This window comes from Geotrypetes seraphini, chromosome 5 (genome assembly GCF_902459505.1).
Source record: "Geotrypetes seraphini chromosome 5, aGeoSer1.1, whole genome shotgun sequence".
Classification (NCBI taxonomy): Eukaryota; Metazoa; Chordata; class Amphibia; order Gymnophiona; family Dermophiidae; genus Geotrypetes; species Geotrypetes seraphini.
In genome coordinates, this window is record NC_047088.1 from 269,722,625 (window position 1) to 269,741,508 (window position 18,884).

The window sequence follows — 18,884 nt, forward strand, 5'->3', positions numbered from 1 at the left end:
TGTTACAGTGGGTGATCAACTGGCATCCAGTGATCACTGCATGGTACGGTTTAATATTAAGATGGGTATAGAGAGGGCTCATTCAAAAGCAAAGGTTCTAGACTTTTAAAAAAACTAACTTTGTTTGGATGGGGGTTTACGTCAAGGAATTGCCTGAGTGGAAACGTCTGGAAGGAGTGGAAATGCGCTGGGCAAAACTGAAAGGAGCGATTGTAAGGGAGACAAACCATTTTGTGATGCAAGTAAGTAAAAGTAAGAGGAAAAGAAGGCCACTTTGGTTCTCATACACTACAAAAGATCACAGAAAGAGGAAGACAGGCAAAAATATCTAGAAAAGTTACTGGAGGCTGGTCTAGTAGTTAGGAAAGCAAAGATACACATGGCAGAAAAAACAGCTGACATGGCAAAATGAGGGGACAAGACATTTTTTAGGTATTTTAGTGATAGGAAAAAGTGCAAAAGTGGCATTGAGAGACTCAAAGGTGAAGAGGAGAAACATGTAGATGTTGATAAAGATATGTTATAAAAGCATGTGAGGTGCCAGTTAGGATTGAAGTGCAAAGTAAATTCCTAATGAATCTACAAGCTTTATCAATTTGTAATCAGCCAGCTTACCTTTCTCTGAAACAGTGCGACTAATACTTCCCTCAAATTCCCACATGCTCTGCTTTAACTGAATTGGCAATGTGTCCATAATTATATGATGGCCAAATATGAAGTCTCCTCCACCACAACCGGTGCATTTGTGTGCATCCTTCTCAAAAAAGATGGTGCACTTTAAGTGCAGAGCTTTTAATTGCTCCCTCAGCCACAGTTGATAGGTAGTTTCCTGAAGTAATGGCGTACAAAAACGCATCACTCGACATGGCCACAATTTCCAAGAGGCCTCTTCTTCTTCTTCTTCTTCTTCTTCTTCTTCTTCTACGTCTGAAACAGGACATGGGCTTGTCAGAGGGTTAGGACTGAATCACCCTTCCTACCCCTCCCTTCTTCATACCCCTTTACCTGCCCTTTCTCTGACTCATATTCCCTCTGTTGTTCACTGCTTTAAAGAACATAAATCCAGAAGAACACTACAAAAACTCCCCAAAACAAACCATCAGTATTGTGACAGGGTTGTGTACCTGTCACTGGCCAGTGGAGGGAGCCTGAGCAGTGGAGTTCATTGAGCCTGAGGAAAGAGCTAATCTGAATAGAGCTGCAAGTGCTGCTGGGAGCTGTCTACTCACCCTTAGTGGATGGTGGTGCTGAAAAGAACAGCTCCCAGCGCAGAGAGCTCAAAAGAAGATCTAAGGAGCTGGGTGACCCTCAGGAGGAGAAATTCTGGCTTTGGCCTAATTCCTGGTGCACTCTGAAGGCCATTGTTGACCAGCGCTGATAAGGGGCCTGGCATAGCAGCGTAGAGTGGCCAGGCTGACCACTCCTGATAGGGAGGCATGGTGCAGTTGAGAAGTGGAATCCCAGTGGTGGGAGGGTCCATGGGGACCTATACACTGGTAGGAAAGAGCTGAAGAGTAACTGGGGACCTGTCAGAGCCTAGAGTTGTAAGGCTTAGGCTTGACAACCGGAGGTAGGACTGGTGAAGAAGAATCTAGGCAAGTCCTCAGGGCGTGAGTCTCTGATAAGACGGCTGAGGAGCTGGGAGAGCCCTCAGTATGCAGGATAAGACGACTGAGCAACAGTCCTTAGGGGTGTGAGTCTGCGATAAGATGGCTGAGGGGTTGGGAGAGCCCTCGGCGCATGTGTACAGGATATACTCTGTTCTCTCACTGCTGTGATTGGATCACAATGCTATGTTATACTGAGCTTTTTTGGCAAGCTTAATCCCCAAAATTAAGAGACTGATCAAATCAGGAAAATAACAAAGACATTACAAAAGCCTTATTGCGAAAGACACAAAAGATGTAAGTTACATAGAAACAAAGAAAAGGTTCTCTATCTAATCTACTATCCTTTCCTCTCCACTTAGAGATCCAATGTACTTGTCCCAAGCTTTCGCATATTCAAATACAGTTTCTGACTCCACCATAAGATTGTTCTACACCAGGGGTGCCCACGCGTCGATCGCGATCGACCAGTAGCTCAGGAAGGCAACGTGAGTCGATCGCAGAGCCCATCCCGGGCTCTGTGATAGACTCGTGTTGCCGTCCCGATCTACCGGGCCTATCAGCCTTCCTCTCCCCGACATCAAAGACGCCGACGCCGGGCATTAGGCTGTTTTTTTGTCATTTCGGGGGGGGGGGGGGGGAGCGGGAGCGTGGCAGTGGCAGCAGCAGTCTGAAAAAAAAATCATCCTGGCCGGGGTCGGTGTCATGCTCCGGAGCTTCTACAGCCTTCCTATCTCCCTCTCCCTTCTACCTGCTTCCGGCCACACCCCCTGCTCCGCGGCTCTCTTCGGCAACTCAGCAGCAGCGATCGACACAAGCTTCTGACGTCGGGGCCTACCCTCTGCGAGTCCCGCTTGTTTCAACTTCCTTTTTCCACAAAGGCGGGACTCGTAGAGGGAAGGCCTCGATGTCGGCAGCTTGTCTTGATCACCGCTGCTGACGAGTTGCTTAAGAGAGCCGCGGAGCAGGGTTTTTTTTGCCAGGTGCAGGTAGAAGGGAGAGGGCCAGATGCAGGACTCGTGGGTGAGGGAGCAGAAGAGAGAGAGAAAGAGAGAGGGGAGGGAAACAAAAGGAAATATTTCATACTGGGCTGGGCCGGAATGGAGGGAGGGTGGAAAGATTCTGGCTACAGGGTGCATTAACAAAGGAAAAGGGGGGAAAGCTGAAAATGGAGATAGTGACACAAAGAAGAGAAAGAGTAAGCAGGACCTACTGAATAAGGATAGAGATACAGAGGGGACATGAAGAGGAGGTGAAATAGAGACATAGAAGTAATGCTGAAAAAGTGGGGGGGGGGGAAGATAAAGACATTGAAAGGGCAAATGGTGAACATGGGGTAAAGACAAGGACAGAGACAAATGAAGATTCTGAAAAAGTGGTGAGATAGGGATATAGGTGAGATGGACACAAAGAAGGGTGATGCTGGAAAATAGGTGGAATGGTAATTCTGACAGACACAAAAGGGAAATGCTGGATCAAGGAGAGATGGGGCTCAGGCTGGATGGAATGAGGAGAAATGCCTTGTTGGCCCGGAACTTCCTCTCCTAGTCAGAATTGACGTCAGGGAGCGGAATGCTGGTCAGTGCAACGCTTCTGCAGGGAAAGCTTGGGACGGCGGTGGCTTGGGGGCTGTTCCCCGATGGCGGTGGCAGCAAACCGAGTGGCTTGGGGGAGGGCATGGAGAAAGAAAGAAAGGGAGCAGACAGGGAGACAGAAAGAAGGGGGAACAGGGAGACAGAAAGAAAAAGTTGGGGGAGAGAATGAGGTCTGGAGGAGAGGAAACATACAGGAGGCTGAAAGAAAGGAAGAAAGATTGGATGCACAGTCAGAAGAAGAAAGTGCAACCAGAGACTCATGAAATCACCAAACAGCAAAGGTAGGAAAAATGATTGTATTTTCAATTTAGTGATCAAAATGTGTCGGTTTTGATAATTTATATCTGCTGTCTATATTTTGCACTATGGCTCCCTTTTACTAAACCACAATAGCGTTTTTTAGCGCAGGGAGCCTATGAGCATTGAGAGCAGCGCGAGGCATTCAGCGTAACTCCCTGTGCTAAAACCTACTATTGTGGTTTAGTAAAAAGGGAGGGGGTGTATTTGTCTATTTTTGTATTTTGTTACTGAGGTGACATTGCATAGAGTCATCTGCCGTGACCTCTTTGAAAAACCCCGGAATATGAATAATTAACATTTTCTCTGCCTTTCAGTGTGCTTTGTGTTTTTTTTTAATTTGATTGTTGGTAGATCATTTTGACTTAGTCATTATAAAAGTAGCTCGCAAGCCCATAAAGTGTGGGCACCCCTGTTCTACACATTCACTACTCTTTCCATGAAAAAGTATTTTTTCAGGTTACTCCTATAGAAACAGAGAAAAATGAAGGCAGATAAAGATCATATGGCCTATTTAATCTAACTATGCCATCTACAATGTTTTAGTTTTAGAAAATTAGTAAAAACGAAACTGTTTAACCGATTTGTTACCTAAGAATTTTTTGTTCATTATCTCTCTTATTCTGTATACTTGTATTTGTTGATTCTACATTGTAACTATGTCGCTGATTGTCCAGCTCTTCTTATTGTAAACTGTCTGGAACTACCATGGCTTTGGCGGTATATAAGAATAAAATTATTATTATTATTACAATCCCCCTCACTCTACAGCAGGGGTGTCCAACCTGTGGTCCGAGGGCCATATGTGGCCCCGTGAAGTATTTTGTGCGCTCCGGTCGAGGGCGATGCAGTGTTTTCCTCTGCTTCCCCCAGGTGTTTACTGTCTTGTCGGCTCCCTCCTCTGTTTTGCTGCAGCTTTTACGCATTTGTGCTGCCCCAGAAATATTTTTTTGGGCCAATGCGGCCCAGGGAAGCCAAAAGGTTGGACACCCCTGCTCTACAGCGTCTTCCAACCGAGACTCACCTCCTGTGCATGCAGATATTTAAATGTCTATCACATCTCCCCTCTCTCACCTTTCCTCTTGAAGTGTCTCCAACACGCCATCCTCTTTATATCTTTTTGAAGGTGTGGTCTCCAGAATTGTACACAATATTCTAAATGAGATCACACCAGAGTCTTATACAGAGGCATCAATACCTCCTTTTTCCTACTGGCCATACCTTTCCCTATGCAAACTAGCATCCTTCTAGCTTTTGCCATCAACTTTTCAACCTGTTTGGCCACCTTAAGATCATCACGTACAATCACACCCAAGGCCTGCTCTTCTGTTGTGCACATAAGTTCTTCACCCCCTAAACTGTACCGTTCCCTCGGGTTTTTGCAGCCCAAATGCATGACCTTACATTTCTTAGCATTAAGTTCTAGCTGCCAAATTTCAGACCATTCTTCAAGCTTTGCTAGGTCCTTCCTCATGTTATTCACTCATTCCTCTTCCTGTGCACCCAAGCATCCTTCTAGCCCTCATCAACTGGCATGGCCACCTTATGATTATCACAACTATTATACCCAAGTCCCGCTCCTGTTTTATGCACAAAAGTTCTTTACCCTTGGGTTTTTGCAGTCCAGATGCATGACTCTGCTTTTCTTAGCATTAAATCTTAGCCACCAAATTCCAGATCATTCCTCAAGCTTTGCTAGGTCCTTCCTTGTGTTATCCATACTACTAGGGGTATCTACCCTATTTCAGATTTTGGTATCATCCGCAAAGAGGCAACCTTACCAGACAGCTCTTCAGCAATATCACTTACAAAATGGTAAAAAGAACAGGCCCAAGAACTGAACCTGGCAGCATTCCGCTGGTAACATCCTTGTCCTCAGAATAGCCCTATTTACCACTACCCTTGGTCATCTGCCACTCAACCAGTTCTCAACTCTGTCAGTCAGTTTAAAACCCATACCTAGACACTCAGTTTATTAGTCAGCTATGTGGGACCATGTCAAAAGCTTTGTTAAAATCTAAATACAGTACACTACATCTAGCACTCTCTCACGCTAGCCAACTCTCTGCTCACCCAGTCAAAACAATTGATCAGATTTGTCTGACAAGACCTGCCTCTAGTGAATCCACTGGATTCCAGAAACTTCACTATTCTCTCTTTTAAAAGTGTTTCCATTTATTTACCACAGAAGTCAGACTTGTAGTTCCCTACCTCTTTCTTATTTTGGCTTTTATGGAGAGTGACTACAGCCTCCCTTCTCCAGTCAACTGGTGGCACCAGCAACTCAAGAAAAGCATTGAAAAGCTCAGTCAATGGAGTTGCCAGAAGATCTTAAAGTACCCTTGGTTGTACGCCTTATGGCCCCATCGCTTTGTCCACCTTTAGTTTAGATAACTCCACTCAAACATAGTTCTCTGAAATTTGTTCAGGGTCTACCACACTTCCATTCCTATTTGTGTTTGTTTTTTGCAGTCTTGTTCACGGAACAGAAATGCTTGTTAAGCTATTGAGCTTTATCTTTACCAGTTTCTATATATTCCTCCTCGTAACATTTAAGTCTCAAAATGTCACTTTTATACTTCCTTCTATCACTAACTTACCTAAAAAAAAGTATTGTTCCCCCCTCCATTTTATCATGTTAGCTATTTTTTTTTTTTTTATTCCAGTTGCACCTTTGCCTTCCTGACCACCAGTTTCTCTTAACTTTTCCAGATAAATTTGACTGTCTTCCTCTTTTGTCGTTTATGAAAGCTAACCTCTTTTTCTTACCTTTTCAACTACTATTTTTGAGAACTAAAGCAACTTTCTTTTGCTCCTACTTTTACTCTTTCCTTACAAAATGGTTTCTTGCCCTTACAATAGCTCATTTCAGTTCTGCCCTCTGTGTTTCTACTTCTTCCAGAATTCCTTGACATCACCCTCCATCTTTTAAAATCTAGAACCTTTGCTTTCAAATGAGTCCTCTCTACACCTGTCTTAATATTAAACCACACCACTGTAACATCAGAAACAACTGTCTCCAGTTGTAAGTACTAAGTCCAGTAGGGCCCCATCCCATGTTGGTTCCATTACCAACTGCTGGAACAGTTCTCCTTGTAGAGAAACCAGGATCTCTCTACTTCTAGAAGACCCTGCTCTAGGCATACTCCAATCAATATCTGGCATGTTAAAATCACCTATTAATGCTTCCCCTTTCACGGCAATATTTTGGATATCTTCAGTTAATTATCCCAGGACAAGCAGGCAGAATCTTCTCGTAGATGGATAACGTTATCAACGGAACAAAAGTGTACAGTCACTTTAACTCCTTTAGAAGTCTCGTGACCACCTGTACCGTGCATATTACATTACATTACATTACTGATTTCTATTCCGCCTCAACCTTGCAGTTTTGGGCGGATTACAAAAGAGACAACTGGACATTTCCAGGATAATTACAGAGAATTCTGGTCATTTCCAGGAGAAGTTACAAGAATAATGGAGCTATATATTTCAAGAGCTACAAGATGCTGTACAAATAGGAAATAGTGCAGATCCAGTATATATACCGTTAGGGAAGCAGTTGACATGCTTGAGGCTAAAGAGAAGGGAACTGGTGAAGGGGGGAGGAGGGGGTGAGTTGCGTTGAGGGGGGTCAGGTTGGGGTTAAACCATCTGTATAAATTTTTTGAATAGGTGGGTTTTGATTTCTTTGTGAAATATTTGTAGTCATTTGTTGTTATCAGCAGGTTGGAGATAATGTGGTCCAGTTTCGCTGCATGCATCGCCAGCAGACTGTCAAATATCTTCTTGCGCTGGGTGCCTTTGAGGGGGTGGGGGTAGGTAAAAGGGGTCTTAGTTCTTCTTTGCCTAGTGGTGGCGTTTGGTACAGGTGGTTGTTTAGGTAATTGGGGGCTGTGCCATTTATTGCTTTGAATAATAGACAGTATAGTTTGAATTGAATTTGTGCTTGCATTGGCAACCAGTGTGAGTCCAGGTAGGCCGCGGTGACGTGGTCAAATTTTCTCAGTGAGTAGATTAATCTGAGTGTAGTGTTTTGGATTGTCTGTAGTTGTTTTATCATTGTTGCAGGGCAAGACAGATAGAGTATGTTGCAGTAGTCCAATAGACCTAGTACTTGGGATTGGACTACTAGCCTATATTGCTCTTTGTCGAAGAATTTTCTGATTTTTCTTAAATTGCGCATGGTTAGAAATGCTTTCTGGGTGCTCTTGATTTGGGCCTGCATTGTGCAGCATCTGTCTATTGTTACTCCTAGGAGTTTTAGGGTAGGTTGTATAGGGTATTTGGAGGCGTTTATTTTTAGTTCTGTGATGGAGAGATTCTTATCCTTTTCAAGCAGTAGAAATTTTGTTTTGTCAGTGTTAAGCTTCAATTTGTGATCTGCCATCCATTTTCCACTGCTTGAAGGTTTTTTTCCAATTTTTCTTTAGAAATTGGGTCAGGAGCATCAAAGGGTAGGAGTATGGTGATGTCGTCAGCGTAGCTGAATGAAGTTACATTCAGATTGTCTAGGGTAGACCCAAGGGAGGATAAGAAGAGGTTGAAGAGAGTAGGTGAGAGAGGTGATCCTTGAGGAACTCCACAGGGGTTGGACCATGGTTCTGATTTAAGATTGTTTGACTTTACTCTATAAGATCTGTATTTAAGGAATCCTTTGAACCAATTGTATACCCTGCCTGAGATCCCTATGGCTTCTAGTGTCTGTAGTAGGATAGTGTGGTCGACCAGATCAAATGCTGCAGATAGATCAAGTTGAATTATTAGCATCCTTCTGCCTTTGCTGAGGTGCTGTCGAGCTGTGTCTAGTAGGGTTACTAGTAAAGTCTCCGTGCTGTGGTTGGATCTGAATCCTGATTGAGAGGGGTGGAGAAGATTGTTGGTCTTCCAGATAATTTGTGAGGAATTGTGCAACTAGTCCTTCTATAAGTTTGACGTAAATTGGTATTGAGGCGATGGGTTTATAGTTAGCGGGGTTATCTATAAGGCCTTTGTGGTCCTTCACAATTGGAGTGATTATGATTTCTCCTAGGTGCTGCGGGAATTGACCTTCAGTGAGTGTAATTTGGATCCATTGCATGAGGCTGGCCCTAAATTTGGGGGTGGCGTTGGTTATTAGATACGTGGGACAATAGTTCAGGTTGCATGAGGCATGACTGTATTTTTTGTAGAATCGATTCCTGTCTGTCCAGTTTACCGCAGGGAATTTGGTCCAGGTCCTGTCTGCAGCAATGGCTTCTCCTATTGGGGGATTTGTTGTTATCTCGTCGAGGAGGGTGTGTGTGTTATTGAAGATAGTCCTGATTGTTGTAATCTTGTTTTTGAAGTGGTCTGCGAGTTGAGTGGCTGTTGGAGGATGCTTTCCTTGTGCTGCTAGGTAAGGTTTGGTGTTGGTAAGGTTTTTTACTAGATTGAAAAGTTTTTTGAGTCTATGGACTCCATGCCTACCAGCTTGGAGTAGTAATTAGAGAATGTCACGGGGAAAAAATCTGTCCCCGTCACCGCCCCGTCCCCGGCCCACCTTCCTCTGCACCGCCCCGTCACTGCCGTTCCCTTCACCACCCCGTCACTGCCACTGCCATCCCATTCACCGCCCCTTCACCGTCCCCGCAGCATCCATATAAGCCTTAGTACTGTAATATTTAGCTTATTCCTTTCTTATAAATCAAAGTTCCTGCTTCTGAACTAGAGAAAGAGATGTTCAGCTGACAGGGCTTTGTTTATAAATTTTTATCAACACAACTAATATACTACTTTATCCTAAAGCAAAAAATAAATAAATAAAAATTTTTTTCTACCGTTGTTGTCTGGTTTCTGCTTTCCACATCTTCTCATTCAATTCCTTCCATCCACTGTGTGTCTTCTCTCTGCGTTTTCCATTTGCTGTTACTGTGCCTCTCCCTTCACCCCCCCCTCCCAATTGGTCTAGCACCCATCTTCTTCCCTCCGCTCCCCCATAGTCTGGCATCTGTCTTTTTCCCATTCTGTCTTCCACATTTCCCTTCAGGGTCTGTTCCTCTCCACTCTCCTTCAATGTCTGTCCTATTCCTTTCCACCACCACCCTTCCCTCCCTCCTTTACCATCTGTTCCTTTCTACCACCCTTCAGCTCCTCTCGCGTGGCCTATCTATCTACCTTCCTCCCTCTTATTTTCATGGCACATTACAATGTAATTTGTGCAAGCCACTGGAGCCTGCGAGCTCGGTCCCTGTCCCATCCCCACAAACCATCTCGCTTCTGTGCTCCTATTTTCCTCATTTCTAATATCTCCCCTATGTATCTGCCATTGCCCCCCCCGTGTCCATATACCATCCCCATGGCATGTCCCCTTTATGTCTCTGTCCCTATGCCCCATGCACATAATTTCCCCTCTTTCTGTTACCTTCCTGTGTCCAGATTTCCCCTATCTTACTCTTCCATACCAGTGTGTCTCTTCTTTTTAACTCCATCTAGCTTTTTTCCCTCTTTCTTCCTCTCCCACCCCCCCTGCTTCTAGCATCTGGCTTACCTGCCTGTCCTTCCCTTTCTTTCCTGCTGTGGGTTTTTCTTTCCATCTTCATCCCCTTGGCCCAGAATCCTTTTCCCTTTCACTCCCTCCTTCCAGTTTGAGCCGGGAACACGGGCGATCGCACGGTCCCCGCAGCCACCATCCGCCTACCCAATCAATCCTAGTGTTTAGCCAGCTCTCTCCCTTCTCCTCACCTTAGTTTGTAGGTTTTCTTTTTCGGCGACCTGCATGCTTTCCCAAAGAGCCGCGCAAGCGCGACTGCTCAGTGTTCAATCTTCTGCTCTGCTGCAACTTCCTGTTTCCGGTTGCGTCAGAGCAGAAGATCGAAACTGAGCAGCAGCGGGTGCGCGGCTCTTTGATAGCGTGCGGGTCGCCGAAAAAGGAAATCTACAAACTAAGGTGAGGAGAAGGGAGAGAGCTGGATAATCACTAGGATCGATTGGGGAGGTGGGTGTGGGCTGCGGGGACCGCACGATCCTTTATGCCTCACTGCGGGGACAAGACCATTCACCGCTCCACGGGGTGGTGAATGGCCTTGTCCCCGTCCCCGCAGCGACTGCTAGTTTTCGTTCCCCGTTTTGGCGGGTTACCCACGGCTAAACGCGGTGGCCGCGGGTAAACCGCCACCGTGTCATTCTCTAGTAGTAATCTTTTCTTTTTTCTTTGAGTTTGGTCTTGTATTGTTTGATTAGACTTCTCCATGCCATTTTGGATTGTTCTTGGTTCTTTTTTTCCCAGTTTCTTTCCATTTGTCTGAAGTGCCTTTTGAATTGGAGCAGTTCAGTGTCGAACCATTTGTCTGATTGTCTGCAGATTTTGTGTTTTGATTTTATTGGAGCTAGTTCATTTAGGATTGTTTCGCTTAATGTTTGCCATTGTGGTATGAATTCTTTGGGGTCTATGGATTCGATTGCTAGATCTGCTTTGTCCCAGAAAGTGGTTGGCTCGATTTTTGGACGGGTTTTGATGGGGGATTTGTGGGGTTTGTGTTTATAATTGCATTGAGCCCAGTTGATGTTGAAGGTGTATTTATAATGATCTGACCAGAGGGAGGGGATCCAGGATCCGTTTGAGATGTGGATTTCAGGTGTTTGAGGTTGTTGGGTCATGAATGCAGCAATATCTAGTTGATGGCCTTTTTCATGAGTAGGTTGGGGGTTGAGTATTTGGTAGGATAGCGTTTTGAGGTAGGCGAGTAGGCTTTTTGTTTGATTGGAGGTATGGTCTTCGAGGTGGAGATTAATGTCTCCTAGTAGTAGGTTATAAGTTGATGTTAGTGAATTTTGGAAGATGAAGTCTTCAAGCGTGTGTTTTGTAGTGCTCCATTTTCCTGGTGCTATATAGCAGAGAATACAGGTTATGGTGTCTTTGAGAGTATCGCCAGATAGTTGGCAGGCTAGTAGATCTAGATCGGGTATCGTGTGTTTGTCTAGGACTTTTATGTTGAGATTGTTTTTGGCTAGAATTGCCAATCCTCCCCCTCACTTTTTTTCTCTACTTTGTATCCCTTAGGGCAGAATTCTGTTATGCAAGGGTCTGAGTCAGATGTTAACCAGGTTTCAGGTAGGAATAGGTAGCCTAGATGTTCTTTGATTATCCAGTCCTTAATGAGGTCTGCCTTTGGGTTTATCGATCTTATATTCATATATGCACAGGCTATTGATGTGTAAGTTGTATTGGGATTGTGGGTGCATTTTGGATGGAGGAGGCTTCTTGGTTGTGGATGGGTGTTATGGGTTGTTGTTTTTGACTTGGGAGATGGCCTTTTTCCCCAACTGGGGGGGATGCTTTTGTAGGTGATGCATATGTGCCTGACGTCGGCTGGCGGGACCATTTGTTTTTAGTCTTCATGTATTTTTGCCTTCCCTTTTTTTTTCACTTCATTATTTCATTTCCTTAGTTTAAGCTGTGTGCACAAGTTCAGATTAGGAAAAAGAACTGTATGTGATATTTTGGTGCTTGTAACCTGCCTAGTACTCTGATTTATGAATATTCAGTGGGATATAAGATTGAACATATCATAACAATGTAGAATAAAAGTGGAGACCTTCAAAAGAGATCCTTATCCAGGACAAGAAAGCTTGGGACCAGTACGCTTTCAATTTAGTTCCCTCTTACCTGGATCTGACTTTGTTCTTTCTTTACAGAAGCAGAACCTTGTTCTCTCTGTTTCATTTGTATAATGGGTGGATGACTTGAGCTCATTCTTTTGTGCCGCACATTCAACTATCCTTGTCCTGACCAGGGACAGAAGTGTTGGTGCCAGTTTCTTTTCACTGCTTTTAGGAATGATGAAATATAACAGCTTTGTGCTAAAGGTATGTCCAATCACTGCAGCAGATTTTACCACTAATTGTTCTGTGGGACTCATTTGATCCAGCTGAGCAAGTGCAATCCCTGTACAAGAGAACAAGATAGCAGCTGGCATCAGAGTGATAAGGAAAAAAGCACAGTATAATGTAATATTAAAAGAAGGCATAGAGACGATGTTTCCTCTCCAAAAGGCATCTTTCCAACTACAAGTAAGCATGACATATTCTCTCATTGTCTGCATTACCGAATGGTTTCAGAGTTAGAGAACTGTCATATGTGCTTTCATCCTTGGTGTGAGTGGAGGAAATTTAGCACATAATATTAAGTTGAAACAATTTTTATTATTGAGATATCAAACAAACAACAACAAAAAATACAGCATCCACAAGAAAAGCCATACAACGAGCAACCCCCCCTACAATGAGAACCCATCTACAATTCCCCCCAGTCCCTCCCCCCTGACTCAATGAATGAGAACTTACAACAGAAATTCAAATAATCAAATGCAATAGGAGGGTGGTACTCTTAAGCCCCCCATTGCCAAATCCAGAACATGCTCTCCAGGAGTAGAAACCCCACCTCAGACATCAGATATGAACCAGTGACATTACAAATATATAACCTATAAATCCCCGTCCCCCCATCCCCCATTGACAAAGAAAGAAGAACGAGAAAAAAGGGAAAGGGAAAAAAGAAGGAGAAACATGCACCCCTGAACCTCCAACACCAACTCCCATGATCACCAAATAAAGGGAATTTAAAATGTGTCGCAACCCGGGCTCCTGATAAGCGCAGCGAGCCTGGTTCACAGCGACTGATACTGCTCCCAGTGTGTTCCTTCCAACTAAGGAATCCTTCAAGCTTCCTAGGCACCGGCCTAGGGTGAAAACATCAGGAAAAATGACCACAGTGAACTAGACAAGGAAAACCACACACACCCAGAAATGTCCAAAATAAAGATGTACTTTTATTTCTGACCCTTGGTCAGGCTGCTCTGGTGTTATCAGCAGGATGCAGTACTTTACAATACATTTGTTCAGGAACCAAAACATAAAACACTGGGCCAACCTGGCCACACTGGCTTCACAGACAACAGCTAGTTCTTATTTCAAAAATACAAAAAAATCATATGAAAACTGTGGCTGGACTTTAGTCTTTCTAACTCAGTCCTCCTCACCAACCTTAAATGGTTAAGATAGTTTTAGCAATGCTCTCTTCCTATGAAGGAGCAGGAGAGAGAAGCACACAAGATACTTGCTGCATGAAAAATAAAACTTTTCAAAACCAAAAAGGAAACTGCTAAACTTGAAGATCCTATACAGACTGCCTGCAGCTAGGGAACTCATACAAACGGAGCTCCTCTGTGGCTGACATTCCCTGCAGTAGCTTATCTATAGCTAATTAGCCCCCCCAGCTATGTGGAGAGAAGAGAAAACAAAATTCTGCATAGTTTACAAATGTTTAGACCAAGGGTGTCCAACCTTTTGGCTTCCCTGGGCCGCATTGACAGAAAAAAATGTTTCTGGGGCCGCGCAAACGCTGCACCAAGACAGAGGAGGGAGCCGGCAAGATTACATTACATTACATTACATTACATTAGAGATTTCTATTCTGCCATTACCTTGCGGTTCAAGGCGGATTACAAAAGATATAAAAATGGGGGTTACAAAAGATATAAAGAATGGGGGTTACAATGGAAGAATAATTGTCATTTCTAGAGTTGTAAAGAGTAGATCATTTGTAGAGAGTTGTAAAGAGTCGATCAATTGTCATTTCTAGAGTTGTTAAGAGTAAGTGTTGTTAAGAGTAAGAGAGGTTAGGACTGTCTCAGGAATTTCTTGAAGAGTATAGTTTTTATTTCTTTTCTGAAAATCTTGTAGTCTGGGGTGGTTAACAGTAGATTGGAGATTTGGTTATCTAGTTTTGCGGCTCGAGTGGCTAGGAGGCCATCGTATTGTTTTATCCGTTTTACTTCCTTGATCGGGGGAGGTGTGAATGGGGAGTGCGTTTTTCTATGTCTGGTTGAGGTTGCTTGGATGAGGCGATTGTTTAGGTAGGCTGGGCTGTTTCCGTTTAGGGTTTTGAATATCATGCAGTAGAATTTAAATAGTATTCTTTCTTGGATTGGTAGCCAGTGTGAGTTGATGTAGGCCTCTGTGATATGATCATGTTTCCTCAGTGAGTAGATGAGTCTCAGAGCAGTATTTTGGATTGTTTGTAGTTGCTTGGTCATCGTGGCAGGGCAGGGGAGGTAGAGGATGTTGCAGTAGTCTAGCAATCCTAGGATTAGGGATTGCACTATAAGCTGGAATTGTGTTCTTTCAAAGAATTTCTGGATTTGTCTCAGGTTTCTCATTATTGCGAAGGATTTCTGCATGGTTTTATTTATTTGCAGTTGCATAGTACAGCATCTGTCTATTGTCACTCCTAGTAGTTTTATGGTGGTTTGGATTGGATAGTTGATTGAGTTAAGTTCTAAATTGGTTATAGTTGGGACTTTGTCATTTTCGAGGAGGATGAATTTAGTTTTATCTGGGTTGAGTTTCAGTTTCTGTTCTTTCATCCAGGTCGTAACTGTTTCTAGTGTTCGATGTATTATGTTTGTCATGGTGATCTTTGGCTGATCATATGGTATGAGGATGGTGATATCATCCGCATAACTATAGGTGGTTATGCCTAGATTATCCAGCTATGCTCCGAGAGAGGCAGTGTATAGGTTGAAGAGAGTAGGGGATAGTGGGGATCCCTGTGGTATGCCGCAAGGGTTTGACCAAGGATCTGATTTTTCTTTGTTTGATTTTACTCTGTAGGTTCTGGATTTTAGGAAGCCTTCAAACCAAGAATATACTTTATCTGAGATACCTATTGCATCCAAGATTTGAAGAAGGATGTTATGATCAACTAGGTCAAATGCTGCAGTCAGGTCCAGTTGTATGAGAAGCATTTTTTTTCTTGTGCTAAGATGTTGTCTGGCTGTGTCCATAACGGAGCCTAGGAGTGTCTCTGTGCTGAAGTTAGTTCTGAATCCAGATTGCATGGGGTGGAGTAAGTTATGGTCGTCTAGATAGTTTGTGAGGTAAACACCCGGGGGCAGCAGAGGAAAACACTGCATTGCCCTTGACCGGGGCCGCACAAAATACTTCACGGGGCTGCAGGTTGGACACCCCTGGTTTAGTCAGTTCAAGGAAACATACCATGTGGAAGAATTCTTCAGAGCCTAGCTCTGGGAAGTTTAAACAATTCTGAACACAAAAACAAACTTAGTCCCAAAACTTTCAGAAAACAGGTAAGAATCAAAAAATAGCAAAAACACTTCCAACCTTTTCAGTTTGTGTCCATTTCTTCCCATCTCCCACCAGGAATATTTGGCACACCAATGTCCATGGGTTCCCAGCTTTCTAGCTGCCTCTCAATTGTGGGATCAAGTACCTCTGAAATGTCCACCATTTTACAATCCTTTCCCAGCTCGTCAGCATTCAGCTGGGGAGACAAGCCCTGCTGCCTCTGAGGCTCTCGTTCCCAGCCTCTTTGCTCCTCCTCCCTTCTGGTTCTGAGCTGCCCCGTTTTAACTGGCTCCAAGCTCTGAAGAGGGAGAAGGGAGAAAGCTCTCTTTGCAGCTTTGACTGCTTACATGTCAGCTTCCTGCTGGTTCTCTGCCTTTCTGGAAAATGTAGTCTCCTTGCTCCTGAGGTTTTAGGTGAGCTAAAAGCAGGCTTGGTAGAGTGAACTACAGCTGGTCTGAGCTCTGCCTGGCAGTCTCTGTCTAGCTCATCATGACTGGTGCAAGGGAGGACAGCGCTACTATATTTAGCAGAGCTAACCTGGTCAGCTCTCCTGCATAGGGGTTAACTGTTCTTTCTAGTCAATCCTGTGACGAAGCTAAGAGGAGAGCTAGATTTGTCACAAATGGCACTGTGAACCTGAGGAGACAAAGATTGAACATAAGGATCCCGAACAGTGAGCACTAGTACGAGCCTCCCTATATTCTAATAACATAAGTGCAAGTAAGCGGTTCCACCAAGTCCAATATGATGGTGGAGCAGGATCAACCCATGCTGCAAGGATCACTCTCTTTCCCAGGGATCCAACCTTCTATTAAACTGTCATTGAGCCCGCTGTGGAAGCCAGAAAGCTTCGTATTTATGCAGCAGAAAACCTTCCATCAACAGCGGCACTGGATGATCAAAGAGGGTTTCTACATAGACCAAAAGCCTTCTCCAAAAAGACTTAATTCTAGGGCCACCCCAAAAAGCATGAAAAAAGCAATGCGGCTGTAATGCGCACTCCTGACAGAGCGGGGAATCAGTATAACCCACATAGTATAGCTGATTGCGCATGAAATATCCTCGGTGGAGAACCCGAAATTGACATTCGCAGAGCTCAGCACTCACAGAGATGCCAGGAATCTGCCGAATCAGAGCAATAAGATCCAAGGAGTCCACAGGGAGACCAAAATCCTGTCTCCAATGAGCATGTAATGCTTCCCAATCCACAGGAGCACCCAGACGTTGCAGATTTTTATATAATCCTGAAATGGTAAACCCAAGAAAGGCGCAATAAGGCCCTCTGTCTTATCATCAACAGTGAAATCAAAGCTCACAGGATCTAGGGTAGGTATATAATGTTACAATTGTTAAAATGCCAAAAAATTGCCTACACTTAGATGACAATCACGTTGAAGGTCCATCCACAACTTCAAGGAATCATCCCCGCTCAAGGCATGAGTTAGCAAAGTCAGCTCCCGAGATCACATACACCAAAAACTAGCACTGTCAGACTCAGGCGCAAAGTGCAAGGCACCAGAAAAAGGCAGAAATCTAGTAACCCTATGGTTTCCATGCCAGGCAGTAATCAAATATGACCAAATCCACCTCAGGGACTCCAAAAGTAAACTATGCCTAAGGAATTCCAGGAGGTGAATCCAGGACACCTGTATCAGTAAGAGAATATGCCAAGGAGCAAACAAGGCCAATTCCAATCGTTTAAGGGTAAAGTCTTGTCTATCAGAGAACCAATCTCCCAGGTAACGCATTAAGCCAAATTATAATGAAAGTCCAGTAACCCAAGGCCACCCCAGCCCCAGGGCCCTACCATATATCGAAAGGCCATCTGTGGTTTCTTTCCTCTCCAACAGAACCGAGAGAGTAGAGAATTAAGGTGGTGAATATCCTTTTTCAGAAGCCAGAGCGGCAAAAGCTTCAACATATACAGGCATCTGAGGAACAAAGTCATGCAAATTAGTTGAAGATATAGGAAGGGAAGACCGTGTTAAATAGTCTTTCATTATCCGGAACAACCGGTCCACATTAGTACGATATAAGGTTGAGGTTGAATCGGTAAGAAAAACACCATGATAGTGAAAAGATGAGGTCCACTGTAGTGGAAAATTCCCCAGCCAGGTCTCACGCAGCTGTTGGGATGTAGGGAGTGCTAAAGACTTATCAAGGTTCAGCCGAAACCAGTCCCTGTATTCTCAAAAGCTCTCCATCAGATTGGACAAGGAATCGACTGGGCTGGACAGGTCATCTGCATAGGCCGAGATCTTAATCTCCTGCTCTAATTAAGGGGTCTCAGGTCAATGCAAATAACAGCGACAACAAGGGACATCCCTGATGAGTGCCATGAAATATATCAAAAAAGAGGAAGAACAAAGACCATTAACCCACACCATGACTTTGGGTGAAGTATATAAAGTCCAAACTGCATCCTGAAAAAATCGTTCAAGCCATAACGATCGAGCACCGCAAAGAGAAATTGCCATGACACCCGATCAAATGCCTTTTCAGCATCGAAGCTGATCAGCAAAGATGGAAGATGAAGCAGTTCCACATATTCCAAAGTGGCAATTATAGACCATAGATTATGAGCACTAGTGCAACCTTGCACAAATCACACCTGTGGACAGGCTAGCAATGAATGCAAACACCGGGCCAAATGATTTGCCAATACTTTAGCAAAGAGCTTCGCCTCAACATTTAAGAGGGAAATAGGGTGATAAGAATAGGATTGGGTAGAATCCTTATTGGGTTTCAACAAGACCACAATTCACACAGTGGTAAGGTATTCCGGTAGGTGCCCCTGGCGTACAAAGTCGTTAAAGGTAGCTGCCAAAACTAGAGACACGGACTCCCACAACAACTTGTAAAATTCCATACGGAACCCGTCTGTGCCTGGCGCTTTCAACAAGAGGCCCTCTTATATGGTGAATACAACCTCTTCATCAGTATTAGGTGCATGAAGCTGTCCCACGAAGTGTTCAGGCATAGTGGGCAAATCAATAATATCAAAGTACACACTACTATCCAGCAAATTATCCTGAGAGGTATAAAAGGCTTTGTAGTATTCAGCAAATACCACATTAATTTCTGCATCTTTCCAGACCAGTCCACCGTCTCAAGCACTCAATTTCAAGATCTTAGACTGCCCCTTAGAAGAGTGCACCGCCTGAGCCAAAAATCTGCCCCACTGATTCCCATAACAATGAAATTGGTATTTATAAAATGCCAAGGATTTCTTAGTCCAGTCGTGAAGCAACTCCTGTAAGGCATATTGGGCTGCTATCAA

At 44.0% G+C, this 18,884-nt stretch overlaps 1 protein-coding gene across 1 annotated transcript in view; it reads right to left on the reverse strand.

Moving 5' to 3' along the window:
* Positions 1-18,884, reverse strand: part of ADCY10 (adenylate cyclase 10) — an 803,671-nt gene that overhangs the window by 394,548 nt on the left and 390,239 nt on the right. The window contains exons 19-20 of the mRNA XM_033944139.1: positions 12,126-12,404; positions 616-927 (exon numbers count right to left, since the gene is read on the reverse strand). Of these exons, the coding sequence (XP_033800030.1) occupies positions 616-927; positions 12,126-12,404 (591 nt within the window). The remainder of the gene's footprint in view (positions 1-615; positions 928-12,125; positions 12,405-18,884) is intronic.